This window comes from Fusarium phalaenopsidis (genome assembly GCF_050370095.1).
Source record: "Fusarium phalaenopsidis strain FUZ10S chromosome Unknown contig_32332, whole genome shotgun sequence".
In the NCBI taxonomy this organism is placed as follows: Eukaryota; Fungi; Ascomycota; class Sordariomycetes; order Hypocreales; family Nectriaceae; genus Fusarium; species Fusarium phalaenopsidis.
In genome coordinates, this window is record NW_028145391.1 from 2,868,660 (window position 1) to 2,883,813 (window position 15,154).

Below are 15,154 nucleotides of genomic sequence, written 5' to 3' on the forward strand. Positions count from 1 at the left end.
ACGGGGGTGCACAATGGGATCACATCAATTGATGCAGGAATATGGGCAATTGAGCCGTTTTAAAACGTGCAAGAGGATCAAAGACATCAGCGACAACGGGGCTCTCTCCCCCCTCTCCTTTCCACCCGCAATTGGCCGGGCATACGCCGTTTATAGGGATCCTCTCTCTGCCAGAACTCCGTGGGATTGATGGCGGGCCTCTTCTGACCTGTGATGATTCCTCCCCATGCCAGTCCAATTAGCCTATGAGCCGTCACTGATTCGCAGACTCTGCCCCATGACGGTCAGGGATCGGGGGGGAAAGCTCAGGCCAGGCCAGGGGACCTCAAGAAAAGAAGAAGAAAACGAGACCCTGGAATGGCAGAGACTGATCATGCTGCGATCCTGGCTCGCGTTTCTCCTCCAGGGGCCATTCGCGCTGTAAGGGCCCTGTAACATCGTCACCCCGCGACGCTGTGCTTCCCCCAACACGTCCTTGACAAATCGCGCCACCGCCCTGACCGCCTGGAAACCAACCAATCAGAGTCCCCGAACGCTGCTGCAAATGGTTCGATGAGAAGAGAGGACACCGCCAGGTTCCGGCTGGCAAGCATGTGAAAGTTGAGGTTGGAGATGCACCAGCTGGACCAGCCCAGAAATCGTACGTGGTTCAACGGCACAGGGCAAATTTGCTTCTGCCGGGTCCCGGTATCATTTCGTCGTCGGGCAGTCCAGTAAACAGGCGCCAGTTTTTGGGCACTTTGAGAGCTTGCGAATTGGTCGTCTTGTGTCCAATCAGTGTTGGGCTGATGACACTCTCGCGTACTCGCTCATGATGGCTACACGAATACGCGAGGGCGGCATTGAGTCCTCGGCATTTCAAGTCAAGGGTCGGGTCCTTCTTTGGTTTCAACGGCGTTTGTTGAGGTTGATCCGCTTGCGAAGGATTCACATGTGAAATCCCACTTTGCTCGACATTTCCTAGTCCAAGAATTGAGGGCACAAGACCACTTTAGCCTCATCGTTGGTCTCATCTCATCCACCCACCCACTCATCCAAGATATTCACACGAGACAGACTAGTACAGCACCTCTTTTACTTCATTTCATTTCATTTCGCTTTTATACAAATGGTAGTATGTAGTAGTTACACTTGTAATAAAGTAGTCTCAGACCATGAGAAAAATCTGGGCTCGTCAACATAGATACCCAGGAAAACGCCCTCTAGTGGCATGCGCCATGACGGCACGAGCTCTATATGTCTTCTCAAAACCATGCTCCAGCCAGGCTTTGTCTCTCCAAATACGCCTGTTCCTGCTCGTTCATCTCAGGGGATGGCGTCCTCTCTCTTCTTGGCCTCGATCGCTGTTCCGTTCGAGGGTCCTTGGCTCCATTGCTCTTAGCCAGTCCATCATCTTCCTGCTTTGTTGCTTCAGGCTGTATCGTTGTCTCTCGTGAAGTCGTGGCATCCCGGACGATGCTCCTCTTGGTCTTGGGCGTTTGACGTTCCACTTGAGTATCTGGGAAGAACCCCCCATCAAATGCTGGTGGCTGCTCCGCCATCCCAAATACGCTCACAACCTCCTTCTTTAATGTCTCCCTCTCTTGTCGATTCGTTGCCCGTAATGACTTGATGTGTTGCAGCGCATCGTCGAGGCAAAGCAAGGCCTCCTCGCGCTCTGTGTTGGCAGCACCATCCCTCGCCGTCCTTCCGGCTATCGTCTTGATTGCCAGCTTGATTGACTCCTTGCATTCCTTGCTGGCCTGCCACCAGTCCGACTTTGACGTGAAGGAAGTAACCAGTAATCGGAGGTCTTCGTATCGCCTCTGACCTGTGTAGGCATAGACGAGGCTGGAAAAGTTGAACTTGTTGTATGCCAATTCGCCCATGCCGTTCGTTTCTGCCGCAATCTCGCACACCTTGATCGCAGCCTCCTGCCTGCCCTTTTGCATCAGGACCCGTACAGCCTTGTTGTAAACACTGTCGTGAACGCGTTGCCCCTTGGCCAGAGTCTCTTGAAGCAAGTTGCCCACATCATCACCGCACTCAAGCCGTGAGACCAGCATCGGTACCAAAGCTCCGCTGATGTCATGCTTCTCTTCGTGCGCCTTGCTGATAAGCTCAGATGCTGTGCGAGAATGGGGTCCTTCCAGATGGATGTTGGCAACTACAGCCAGTCGAAGACAGCGTGCTGAACACCCCAGGCCCTTGCCGACAGCCTCTTGATATGTGTTGTAGACACGGCCCCATTCTTCCTGCAGTGCCAGCGTGTTCATGTATTTGAACACTGTCCGTTCGAAGATCGGGATCGAGTCACCTCCACAGTCGGGTAATGTTGATACAATGGCATAGCCATCTCCCTGTTCACCTGGCAAGGGCATGTGCAAGTCGTGCAAGGCACCGTTGGCCTTGTACCTGGCTAGAAGGGGGTCGTGCAGCCAAGGCATAGAGGTTTGTAGGTCCTTCAACATGTGTAGCAAGTCCGCCCGAGCTAGGTTCCAATATTTGCAGCTTTTGTCGGCGACCTCGTTGAAGAAGATTTGATCCATCTCTAGCCCACCATCCTGGCAAAATTCAAGCCAGGCGACCAAAGCCTTAAGATCGCGATTCCGTCCGTGCCTGTCAAGAACTGCAAAGGCAAGAGTCTTGCTCAAAGCCATCCGATGAACTGAGATAAGATCTCGCACGAAGATATCAATCTCTGCTGGTGAGTGGTCCTGGCAATAGATTCTAGTTAACCAAGAGAGGACGTTCTGAAAGGCAGGTGAGGGCTTGTCCTTGTTGAAAAAAGTATCCAGCTGGGTCCAGACAATGTCCCATAGACCCAATTCAGCATCCCGTACAACGAATCGACCTCGAAGCTTGACGTCGGCCTCGGCCAGCTTGGGTTTCAACTCTTGGAGGCGAGCAAGTCCTTCGGCCGCTGTCGTATCGTCTCCAGCATCCAGGGCAATAAGAGTGAGTCTGCGTCTGATGGCGTACTGCCTGGTGGCCGTAAAAGTAGACATACCACACTCCTGCAGTGTGCCGTAGATCTCCTTGACTCGGCTAAAGTCCTTGGTCGTCTTCCAGTAATGAGTGAGGAAACCGGTGACCCACTCATTCCGATATTTGTATGAAGCTCCCTCTAATCTTTGATCTTGGAGTCGAGAAAACTCCTTGACAAGGTGCCGAACACCTTCCTTATCGCCAGTCTGTAGAAGGCGGTCCATGAATGGGACAGCGAGGAGGTAAAGATCTTTGCAAATAGGACTAATCGTATCCAAGATAAGGGGTACATTGCTGTACTCCTGGGAACTTGCTGTGGACTGAAGAAGACGAATGCCCCTCGAGAAGACGGCCTGAGGTTCCTCAACCCCTGATGTTATCAACTTTTGCAACATTCTGACACACTTCTCCTGCTGTGCAATAATCTGACTGCGGGCGGATGCTGGGGGGTCCAATTCGGCGAGGAGAGCGTCCAAATCCCCAAACGGACCATCTGAGGTTTTACTGGGGAGCTTTTGTGTAGTTCCTTCAGCGCTTGCATCTTGGCTCGGTGATGGCGATTTTACACTGGCTGCCTCGGATGATACATGCTGATGAACGGCGTCCAGGTTGTTCAGTTCCTGGGCTCGACGGGCGTTTGGTGTCCTTGGTTTCCATCCCGAATGTGGCATTTTAGTGTTTGAAAGACTGTCGTCGGCAGAAATCTTCAAGAGGGGAGGAATTCGGGTAAAGGAGCTGGTATCCGGTATCCTGGAGGATTCTTTTCGAGACACATCCCACTCGTCCCATCTGGTTTGACGCGCCTGAGCCGTATTGCCATCCTGGTTCAGTGTCGTCTTGAACCCATCAATTGACTCGACCTCCTTCGATTCCTCCACACCATTCTTCAGGCTGTCTATTCGGCGCCTTCGACGACGAACTGAATTTTTGGGTGCCGGCACAGGATTGAAATCATGGGCGATCTCAACTGGAAAGGCTTCCCGTCGTCCGTAGCTCTCAGCCAATGCAGCCGAATTGTGATGTACCCTGGCTGTATGAAGCTTCTTGGCGTTGTCGATGGCGGCTCGAGCAATATTCAGGCGTCGACGTCGTTCTTCGGCGAGGATAATGACGGAGCAGGACGTCGTCAGGAGTACGCCACGGAGAGCGTTGATGGCAGCCCTGGAGGGGGCGGGGTTGGGAGACGCCATATTAGGCGGTCATCATCTTGAGTCGGACCAGTACTGCCTAACTCCGGCTTCACAGGTCCGTATGCGCGTTCGTTGGAGGGCAATTCGTCTCGTCGGATGTCGCTCAAGATTATTCTCGTGGTGTGATCCACAGGTACCGGTTCTGGGCGACATTGAAGCACTGGGTAGATCGTGACCAATGGAACGACCTCGGGGCACGGAAGCTGTGTTACCCCGTTGAGCAAGCCTCACGGGCCAACGTTGGCCGATCACGTGATACTTGTAATGAATTAGCTAAGCAGATTTGCGACGACAGCTGCAAGCTGCTTCCCTTAACGCCGTTAACTCCAGCTTCAGCCCATGATGCTTCATTAAAACGTCCAAATGTGGAATGCGAAACCGAGGATAGTGGCCTTGCAATGGGACATGCGGAAGGTCCCCCCTGTTGGTTGATATGATGCAGCCAGTCTACCCGCTTAACATTATCCACAAAGAGGGGTGGATGGTTGGTACCTATCCTTCGCAAAGCCTCATCAGACGGAGTATTAGATCTTTTTATTTTCTTCTATCATACTAATATTGCGGCAAAAGATTATAATCTAGGGTATAGGAGAGCTCCAATTAGAGCCTCCAAATTCCCTGTTTAATTCTTATGATAAAATATAGGCAAATCACGAACGTGCAACCAAGTGGATGTGTTTCCTCTCCTCCCAAAGTCAAAGCGTGATGGCTCGGCGAGATATTCAGCCCGCCATCCGGAACCTGATCATGACTGGGGCGAAACCACCTTTCCATGGCGTCACTATTGGCCGCAGATGGTGTCAAACGAAACTTCGGGACAACCTGGAGCAACCTGTTGTTGACCCAGGGTGCCTTGGCTTCGGAGTTTAGAGGAATCACGGATAGGACTTAGACAAACGAGGGATACCTTGAGAAGTTTAAATACTGCGGGGTGGTTGCAAACGAATCCACTGCAATGCCGATATCACAAACCAAACGATTTGTATCCCACGTCTCATCCGATCGATCCTTTCTCCAAAAACGGCCAGTGCTATCGGTATAAGTACTGCACCTGCCCTCAGTGATTCACCGACGACACTTCGACTGAATCCAATCCTCGAAAGCCTCGAGATTGTGTCTTCCCCTCTCCAAATCAACCTTCGTTAAAATCAATCACCATGGCTCTTCCTATGGCACCACCCCCCAAGAGCCCCTTGGGCCACTACCGACTCTTATCGCCGTCGGCCGCGGTGCGAGTCTCCCCCCTCTGTCTGGGCACTATGAACTTTGGCAATGCCTGGTACGTCATAGACAGCGAGTACAAATCCTCAGCTACTGACTCTCTTTCAGGAAGGATTACATGGGAGAATGCGATCAGTCGACTACCGAGGCGATTCTTGACTTTTTCTATGAACAGGTATGAACCTAGCATGCCCCTCACGCAATATCGACATACTCACATGATGAAGGGAGGAAACTTTCTTGACACCGCCAACAACTACCAATTCCAGGAGTCTGAGAAATGGCTGGGAGAGTGGATGAAGAAGCGCGGAGTCCGCGATGAGATGGGTTTGTCGCACATGGGCTCATATTGACAGACAGCTTGTTGACTTTGTTCCCAGTCATTGCCACCAAGTATACGACCAACTTCCGGTCTGGTCCTAAGAGTACCAACGTTATGGCCAACTTCACCGGCAACGGCACCAAGAGTCTCGTTACTTCAGTCAACAACAGTCTGAAGAACCTTCAAACCGACTACATCGACCTGGTAGGTCACTCACAACGAGAATGCGAGTATCAAATATTAACCGTGCGACAGCTCTATGTTCACTGGTGGGACTACAGCACCAGCATCCCTGAGTTGATGCAGTCGCTCAACCAACTGGTTGTTTCTGGCAAAGTTTTGTACCTAGGCATCAGTGACACCCCAGCCTGGGTTGTGAGGTGAGTCAACGACCCCTTGTCGAGCCCCAACTGCTTACCCCTTTACAGCAAGGCGAATGAGTACGCTCGCAACAATGGCCTACGCCAGTTCTCGGTGTACCAAGGTCGCTGGTCCGCGGCTTCTCGTGACTTTGAGCGAGAAATCATCCCCATGTGCAGAGCTGAAGGCATGGGAATCGCCCCTTGGGGTGCCCTCGGTGGCGGCAAGTTCAAGACCGAGGAACAGCGCAAGGCCCAGGAAGGGCGAAAGGTAGAGGCGAGTCAAGGAGAGATCAAGACCAGTCAGGTGCTGGAATCGATCGCTGACCGTAAGAACTCGCTCATCACCAGCGTTGCCCTTGCATATGTGATGCACAAGACACCCTACGTCTTCCCAATCGTGGGCGGCCGAAAGGTTGAGCATCTCAGGGGCAACATTGAGGCTCTCACTCTCGAACTCACCGAAGAGGATATCAACGAGATCGACAGTGCCGTTGAATTTGATCCGGGCTTTCCCCATAACTTCCTCCACCGCCCTGGGCAGGTGATTGGAGGTCAGGACGTTTGGCTGCTCAAGATGGGTGGCACGTTCGACAACGTCCCTACGCCTAAGGTGAGAGTTCCCAGTCATTGGGTTGGTGGAATTCCCTACTAATCAATGTTTAGCCTATCTCTCCGGCCAAGCGAGGGGAGTAGAGTGCCCGTCTCAAGGCACCTTTTTGGAGATGGGTACCGTCCCGATCAATGCTGCCGACATGGCGAGAAAGGAGCGGTGTTTGGGCAAGGAATGTTTGGTAAAGGCCAAGCACATCACAGAAGAATGATGCCGCAACATGCCCACGAACAGTGGCTCGACGGAGAATGACGAACGATGGAGGTCGGTGGAGGATGACGGAGGACGGCAGAAAATCCCATCTCACTTGCCACGAATTCTTTTGAGAAGTAGCTCTCAGCTGCTTTTTAATAAAACTATTGAGAATTAATTATCTCATTATCAGTACCAATAACTCGACAATCCAGTTCCTGGCGGAATTACTCTCCGAAGTTATTGTCGAGTGTCCGAGAAGGAAAGCGCGGGATAGAAGCCCCTTCCTTAAACAAAGATTGGGACGCTCTTGCCGACTGCGCCCAGGAATCTTGAAACCCGGCCTTTACCACTCACCAATGGTTGTTCTTCACTTCTTCAACACCAATTGGTCTTCCGAGTTAATGCATTTTGTCTTGTTGATATACTGTCGACCACCATGGATGAGGAAACGTTGCCGGGGACAAACGAGCAAACCGATTGTGTGCCAGAGACGCCGAAAAGAGCCTTCCACCTAGACAATGAGCAGCGCCAGTCGACGCCGAGTATTGTCCCCAGCCCTTGCGTGCAAGAGTTGGATGAGGACGACGAGCTCGGCGAAGTCGACACCGTGAAATCGACTCAAGATGAGTTTGCTTCCGTTCGATGGTACGTTCGACCGAGGCGGTACGAGCAATACACTGACCCATTCTGCTCACGTAGTATTCCAGAGACCCCGCCTTCTAGCAGCTCGACTACCTTGGAGGAAGGAGAGAATTCAGATGTGGACGGGCGAGTGGTCGCGAGCAACCACCGGAGGACGAAGAGAAAGAGGGTGGAAGCGATCCTCTCTAGCGAAGAAGACGAATCAACGACGTCCGAGGGTATAACAAGTATGTGATCCATACGTACGCTTCCTGGGCCCCAGATCTGACATGTGGCAGACTACCTCAACGTTAAAGAGACTGAAGTCGCGCAGAATACTTGCCCCAGGAGACAACAAACAGACCCTCTAGGATCTTGCCATGAAACGAAATTGAAGCCTCTACCCCGTGGAGCCCCTCGTATCATCGAAAAGAAGGGGAGGTACACGATCCACAGAGGCATCCGCATTCGAGACTACAAGGTCCCGAGTCCCGATTCTTCATACCTCCCACCGCCCAGTAGCCCTGAGTTTCAGTGTCGTGATGGCTTTGATGCGAACGAGGCATCGCTCGGATACCCTCGGCCAATGAATCCGCGAGTGCAGGAAATCGGAGACTTGGAGACGACATCGCTAGATCCAGACCACACAATGCCTGGTAGAGAAGGGAATCAACTGAGCAGGAGCCCATCACTCGGAACAGCAAGAGAGGGATGAATCTGTATCGAATCTGATTAGTTCCTGTATTTATCACGACCAAACAAGGAAGGCGTCCAAATACTCACAAGTGTGATGCCAGTCCGTACAGGGTATCTAAATGGCACACCCCCTAGGTTTAAGACTACCTTCAATTACAAGCAAACGAAGCTCTGTACTCGCCCCAACGCCTTTTCATATGAGATCGCCCTCCATTTGACATTGTCCGTCTATTTAGCTCCCTTGCCCTTGGCCTCATTCTCTCCAAGCTCACGAATCAGAACCGCTGTCTGGCCCGCTCCGTTGTAGTCCTCCTGGCCAGTCTCGAAGCCTGGGCACACACCAACAGCGAGATACTTGCCGTCGCTCGAGAAAGCAAGGGCAGCAACGCTGTTGGGGAACTTTTGGTACTGTTTTAGTCGACGCTTGGCCTCGGCATCCCACAGCGCAGCAGTTCCGTCACCACCACCAGACGCAAAGGTTCCATGGACCGGGTGGAAAGCCAGCGCGTTGACGGGATACACGATATCGCCATCTCCATCGGGCGCTGCCTGTCTATGACACTTGAAAGCGTACTTGCGCGCCTGCGACTCAGCGGTGTCCTCAAACCACTCGACCGCAACTCGACCCTCGATACTACTAGTAGCGTATCCGGCGTCATTGGGCATGCAAGATACAGCCCGCGTAAGATATCGAAGTGAAGATTCCCGCTGCTGCCATGGCTGAAGATCTGTCGACCCGGTCACGAACAGATCGGCAATGGTCTTGAGGTCGTAAATGTTGATTACTCGGCCAGCCATCGCAACGACAACCTTGGTCGGGCTAGCTGCTAGTGCATGGGGCTTTCCGGGGAGGGAGACTCGGATGGGGGCGCTCGAGGGGTCGGCAAGGTTGTGAAGGTTGAGACTGCAATCCCATGACGCGGAAACCAGAATGGCTGATCGCAAGTTAGCTTGAGTCGAGCTGAGGCGGGAATGTGACTTACAATGCGTCGAGCTGTATGCTACACAGCGGACTGGCGCGGCATGCTTGCTCAGCTCAGTCTTTTCGCCAGTATCCAAGTTGATCCTGTCCACTCCAATCAGCTCTGCATCTCGATGCGCGCCCAGTCGCAATCCACCCACCTGTTTACAACCCAGTCCATGCCAGCAGTAAAGGCTTCATTGTCGCTAGCGCCGAAACAGACATCCAGGACAGGCGCTCGGTGCTCGTACGTGTTGACGAGGGTCGCTTCTCCCGCTCCGCCCGCGATATCATAACAGTAAACCTTCTTGTCCCACGACGAGACGAGGAGCTTGGTTCCAGAGGACGGCGCGAAGGCGATTGACGACACGGCGTCGCCCGGGGCCGGGGAGAGTTCGTACTGGGTCGCTAGAGCTTTGTTAGACATACCTTGGGCTAATTTCGCGATGTAGGCGCGTAAAACTTACCGGGAGCCATGTTTGTTTGCGCTCTTGACGACACACTGGATGTTGGGGTTTGGAGCTTGGAGAGTGCCTGGACTGTTTTGAAGCTCGGGTGGACTTCGGGCCGCTGGTTGATGGTACCTGCAGGGGCCACACCACATGAACTTGATGCGGAACGAGAGACGAGAAACACCATGAATGAGGTTTCATAATGAAACCAATTAAACGGAATATTTTGATTTGAAATGTTCATGGTGATTTTACATTGTACAAGTCTATAACTTTGCCGTATCTTACACCGTTCATATGCCACATGATCTTAAGAGTTCGTTCATCTTACTCAAGCGGCCGCTCATGCTCCCACCATCGAATTGGTCCAAACTTGCGGAACGGAAAGACAATATGCGTGACCCTCCCCGTGAGAAGCTGCTTCGACACGGGCCCATAAGTGTTGCTGTCAAGGCTCGACCCAGGCGGTCCATCACCCTCCACCCAAACATGGCCCTGCGGCACTCGCACCGTTGGCAGCGGATGTGGTGCTTTTGTCCTGACCACGTCGTTTTCGAGGGCCACAACTCTCTTGACTGCGATGACCTCAGGGTGAAGCGGACTCCTTTTAAGCGGAAAGTCAGCTCAAATCCTTTTATTTTCCCTGAAATTATGCCTACCGCAGCGTCACAACCATGCCCCTCTCGATGCCTTCGTGCGGTGACCATTTCCAGTTCAGGATCACGTCCCTCCGCAGCGTCGAGTCCTTGTCGTCGTTTATGAGCGGGTACATGGACGCGCCGTCGACGACTGTTAGCTCGGCGACATGTAGGTTGAACATAGCGATGACGGGGATCCAGGTTGCGAGGCCGAACAGCTTCCAGGTGGTTGACCCGACGACTCCCCCGCCTCCGCCTTTGAACCGTGCCCAGGCTGAGCCGAGAGCCATTTCAGTCGCCCTCGTTTATCTCCTGGTTTTGAGGTTGGAGATACTCGACATTTCTCTGTGAAACAAAGAAACGTCGTGGTGCTGGCTTAGAAATTCAATGTAATGGGTCGAGTTGAGGTTGCAAGTATAGAAATTCCCAGGCCTGGGCGTCTAAGCCCTTCTCGGCTAGCGCCAGCCGCAACCAACGCACCTCACTCCAGACGAGAACCTCCTGAATCCTCGAAACCAACGTCACCTTCAGATGGATGCCATCATATTACGGGGTCATGTCTTTCATTTTCAACTATAAACCAAGCACTGTTGGCAATCCTAGCTAACCATGTCACCCCGGGGCCTTGGTTACCATTGAACTGCTCGTTGACAACGCCGTTTCAGACGCCTACTTCCCACCACTCTCGGAATAACTACATGAAAGTCGGAACTTTTTGTGATGCTTCTGCAGCCCAGGCACACGCTTTCTTTCAGCTTCCCAGGCCGCCTCTAATTACACCGTTTTCCCCTCGTCCGACGACCCCGTCGTGGGGTTCACCCTGGGGCGGCCTTGGCTGTCCTGCCGGCTCAGCCCGCCCCGGAGAGGCTTCGTCTGGCCATGACCTAAATGGTCTCAGGGATGTTGTCGTCGCTGTCGCTCATGCTCTCGTCTCCGCTGACCTCAGCATTCTCACGCTCGCGCTTCTCCATCAGTGCTTGGAGCTCGGCATCATCGCTCTCGGTGACAGCCTTGGGCTCCATCTTGACCACCAGGTTACCGCCAGATGCCTCGATGCTCTTTCGGATGTCGACGATAGCCTCCTCCAGGCGTGTGATACCAACGGCCTTGTCCAAGCATGTGCTGGTCAGGACGTAGAGAGGGGGAGACACCAGCTTGACCTTGACCTGGGTCTCCTCGGTGTTGTTGGCCTCAGCGGTGCGCAGGGCAGTCTTGACGGCATCGATACCCTCGTAGCCGAAGCAGGTGACCTCGATATCGGCTCGGACCTTGGTGGGCTGAGGGGTGAGTCGCTTGGTGATGTAGGTCTTGAGCTCCTCGGTGACGGCCTCGCTGGGGAAGGTGATATCGTTCCACACCTCGGGGTTGCTGCTCATAATTAGCATCTGCGCCTATCATTCGATAACACCTAGACTAACGTGATAGAGAGCTTGAACGCGTCGATGGCGTGGCCGTACTTCTTGTTCAGAGGCCAGGCTATGCTCTCATAGAGTGTCTCGATCGGGGTCTGGGTCTTCTCGGCAACGTGTCGCATGATGGAGTGGACCATCTTGCCCTTGTTGTATCGCTCCTCGCACTTGCCGATATCCTCGGGGGAGACTCGTCGCTTCGACAGATCGATATATCCTGCGCCAAAGTCAATCTCCATGCTGGAAGCGCCCGGCCGGGCTGCACTGCGTACCCTTCTCCTTGTCCACACGGAGCACCACGACGACCTCATTGCGGCCGACTCGAATGAGCTTCTGAATACTTCGGATACGTCGTCGCGAAAGCTCGGAGAGCAAGATCATGCCATCGATGTTGTCGTACTCCAGGAGCTTAACATAGGCACCCATCTCGGCGATCTGTGGTCGGTCAGAGGGAGGATTCCGGGCAGACCAGGCTGCTACTGACCTGCTTGACATTGACCATGACAAAGCTGTCAATCTCCGGATACTTCTCCTCGTAAAAACGGCAGTTTGTTAACGACATCTTGGCGGTGTTGTCGAGGAATCAAGGTTAGGTAGGGTCGGGTTCTCGAAGTGAGGTGGGGTTTTCGAACTCTGGCGGCGTCGCACGCACGCGAGTCGGGGGTCGAAAAAAATGTCGAAAAAACCTGATATGATTCTCGGACGGTTTGCGATGGTATCGACGCGTGGATGGTCGATTATCTCGATGCTAGGCCGTAAATCGTGCTGCAGGTGTGGTTGTTAAGGGAAGAGTCATAATTTTGACATTTTACAGGCAGTGATGATGGTGGGGTGTGGCGGGGTAAACGCCGGCTGAACGCCAATCCGAGCTTGAAACTGGTGACTTTTGTTTCTTGGCCAGTGCAGGTGTTTTTACTTGTAGATCGGTGAGATGATGGGATATTATCATTGATTTTAATAAGATATGGACTGAATTCGTAGTATCTTGCAAGTCCTGGGCTGTATTAACATCCATGTTCTCTGTGTCTAAATCTGAAGTGGGCTACCATGTCCACTGGTGGGATAAAAGATGAGCTCACTATCAAGCAGAGGAACTTGTGGTTCTCACTTATATTATATACCTACATTCAATGTCAAGAGTTGATAAAATTCAAATATTCACATATATACGAAGAAAATATTTCTTGTTAGTGGCTGCTATCGTCCTATCATCTCATCAACACTTTACACAGAGCGCAGTTCCATCACCAGAATTTCGGTGTTTTCTGTCCGCCACAGGCACGCCACTCATGGACAGCCGGAAATCCAGCGCACCCCGGGCGGCGCAAAGAATTTCTCAGCCCGAGACCCTACGTCAACGGATGCGCTGGATTTCCGGCTGTCCATGAAGCGTGGTCCAATCATGCCCCGGCAGACCGCTGAAAGACGCCACTGAACAAGCCCGCTACGGCCAATGCCCAGCTGTCGGGGACCGGCAGAGCAGCCGCAATTCGAGATTGGATCTAAACCAACAAAATTCTCGACAAATCCACGCGACATCGCCGACTCTTATCTCCTTCTCTGCGCACCCTGCGACGCCCGGCCCTCTCTCCTTTGCCAGCACCGCAACAGAGCGATCCCTCGTCTTCCTCCTTCCTGGGGTCCTCTCCCTTTTATTCAGGGCTGCTCCGTCTTTGGCCGTGACCCTGCGCTGCGCCGAGTTGCGAGCCCACCCCAGTCCTCGATCCTCCGATTTCTTCCCCGGACATGCCCTTAGGTCTCCAACAGGACTCTGACCTCGTCTTCGCCCCCTCCTCGACGACGACAGCCACCACGACGGCCGACGGATCGACGACGTCCGCGAGCGACTTTGCGCCCTCCCCGGAGCATCGCCATGCCGGTTGGACGGGCCGTCGCTCGGATAGCAGTAGTGCCGGGCTCGCAACTCAACAGAACATGACAAACCAGGAAGATGTCGAGGCTGAGGGCCGACCGCCATATCTCCATGTACGTTTTCACCACGGGCGTCCCTTACACAGCGCCAATCAATTCCGAACCGTCCGATTTCGAGCTGCGCTAACACGGGGCCGCAATGCCAGGCCATGATTGCGGGTGGCATCGGAGGATCGACTGGCGATTTGTTGATGCACTCTCTCGATACCGTAAAGACAAGACAGCAGGGCGACCCTCACGTTCCGTCGAAATACACGTCGCTGGGACAGTCCTACTACACCATATGGAGGCAAGAAGGTATCCGGCGGGGTCTGTACGGCGGCTGGATACCTGCGCTTGGAGGTTCATTCCCAGGCACCGTAATGTTCTTTGGCACATATGAATGGAGCAAGCGATTCCTCATAGATCATGGCGTGCAGCAGCATCTGTCCTATCTATCAGCAGGTATAACAGCTTCTACAAGACTCAATTGCTCCAGCAGAGCGCTAACAAATCTCGGTAGGCTTCCTTGGAGATTTAGCCGCCTCCATCGTCTACGTCCCATCCGAGGTTCTAAAAACCCGACTTCAGCTCCAGGGCCGTTACAACAACCCCCATTTCATATCGGGCTACAACTACCGAGGTACCCTCGATGCTGCCCGCACCATTGTCCGTACTGAGGGTGTTCCTGCTCTCTTTTACGGCTACAAGGCCACCCTCTACCGTGATCTGCCCTTCTCGGCCCTCCAGTTCATGTTCTGGGAGCAGTTCACCACATGGGCCCGCAAGTACAAGCAGAGCCGTGATATTGGCGTCTCTCTCGAGCTCCTCACTGGCGCTGCGGCTGGTGGCCTTGCCGGTGTCATCACTTGCCCCCTCGATGTCGTCAAGACACGGCTTCAGACCCAGGTCAACACTCCAGCCGAGACCCGGGCCCCCAAGGATCACCACGCTTCTTCCCAGGTCCGACACATCTCAACATCTTCTCCAAACACTTACCGACCGCGACCCGGCGCCATCGCCTTAGAGACCTCGTCTGTCTTCACCGGCCTGCGAGTCATCTACCGCACCGAGGGTGTGGCAGGTTGGTTCCGCGGCGTCGGGCCGCGCGGTGTATGGACATTTATTCAGAGCGGCTGCATGCTGTTCTTGTACCAACGACTCCTTCGGCAGCTCGAGGTTCTGATGCCCCTCGAGCACGAAGAAATGTAGACATCTCCACACATACACATACACTCTTGCACCTTTTTTTACGCCCCTACCCTTTCTTCATACCTTGTCGTTATTCTGCATGATTTGGCATTTATTTGCACGCGCTCGAAACGGTCAAGACGTCTCCCCGTTCCCCCTGTCATTCCATAGAGGAGAAGCTCACCCTTTGAAAAAAAGAAGACATGAATTGTGATGGCCATATATGTACGGATAGAGAAAGAGACGCACGTGGCTGTAGGCAGCCGTCATTGTTGGGCGTTGGGAAATAGAAGGGACTGGCTGATCACATATATCAGAACAACACGGTCATAGAGATAGAGAGCGCCAAGAATAAAGCCTCTCGATTGACTTTGCAAATATGAGATTATGCTCGGATGGTTCATGATT

At 53.2% G+C, this 15,154-nt stretch overlaps 6 protein-coding genes across 6 annotated transcripts; 2 read left to right on the top strand and 4 right to left on the bottom strand.

The window, feature by feature from the left end:
- Positions 1-1,244: 1,244 nt before the first annotated feature.
- Positions 1,245-4,157, bottom strand: LRP88_13876 (uncharacterized protein; the record flags this gene model as incomplete). The annotated part of the gene is made up of 1 exon (XM_083250232.1): positions 1,245-4,157. One exon carries the CDS (start codon positions 4,155-4,157, stop codon positions 1,245-1,247), a length of 2,913 nt encoding a protein of 970 aa, XP_083094566.1.
- A 1,157-nt stretch (positions 4,158-5,314) lies between these two features.
- Positions 5,315-6,755, top strand: LRP88_13877 (NADP-dependent oxidoreductase domain-containing protein; the record flags this gene model as incomplete). Its single annotated transcript, XM_083250233.1, has 7 exons — positions 5,315-5,436; positions 5,487-5,553; positions 5,606-5,705; positions 5,759-5,904; positions 5,956-6,080; positions 6,129-6,672; positions 6,726-6,755. The coding sequence occupies 7 exons, from the start codon at positions 5,315-5,317 to the stop codon at positions 6,753-6,755; spliced, it is 1,134 nt and encodes a 377-aa protein (XP_083094567.1).
- Positions 6,756-8,412: 1,657 nt separating this feature from the next.
- On the bottom strand, positions 8,413-9,622 carry LRP88_13878 (WD40-repeat-containing domain protein; the record flags this gene model as incomplete). Its single annotated transcript, XM_083250234.1, has 4 exons — positions 8,413-9,119; positions 9,168-9,250; positions 9,307-9,553; positions 9,613-9,622. The coding sequence occupies 4 exons, from the start codon at positions 9,620-9,622 to the stop codon at positions 8,413-8,415; spliced, it is 1,047 nt and encodes a 348-aa protein (XP_083094568.1).
- A 302-nt stretch (positions 9,623-9,924) lies between these two features.
- On the bottom strand, positions 9,925-10,525 carry LRP88_13879 (endopeptidase catalytic subunit; the record flags this gene model as incomplete). The annotated part of the gene is made up of 2 exons (XM_083250235.1): positions 9,925-10,201; positions 10,257-10,525. 2 exons carry the CDS (start codon positions 10,523-10,525, stop codon positions 9,925-9,927), a joined length of 546 nt encoding a protein of 181 aa, XP_083094569.1.
- A 594-nt stretch (positions 10,526-11,119) lies between these two features.
- Positions 11,120-12,206, bottom strand: LRP88_13880 (translation initiation factor eIF2 subunit alpha; the record flags this gene model as incomplete). Its single annotated transcript, XM_083250236.1, has 4 exons — positions 11,120-11,603; positions 11,654-11,861; positions 11,917-12,079; positions 12,129-12,206. 4 exons carry the CDS (start codon positions 12,204-12,206, stop codon positions 11,120-11,122), a joined length of 933 nt encoding a protein of 310 aa, XP_083094570.1.
- A 1,373-nt stretch (positions 12,207-13,579) lies between these two features.
- On the top strand, positions 13,580-14,767 carry LRP88_13881 (mitochondrial carrier domain-containing protein; the record flags this gene model as incomplete). Its single annotated transcript, XM_083250237.1, has 3 exons — positions 13,580-13,630; positions 13,723-14,020; positions 14,079-14,767. The coding sequence occupies 3 exons, from the start codon at positions 13,580-13,582 to the stop codon at positions 14,765-14,767; spliced, it is 1,038 nt and encodes a 345-aa protein (XP_083094571.1).
- Between the last annotated feature and the right edge of the window lie 387 nt (positions 14,768-15,154).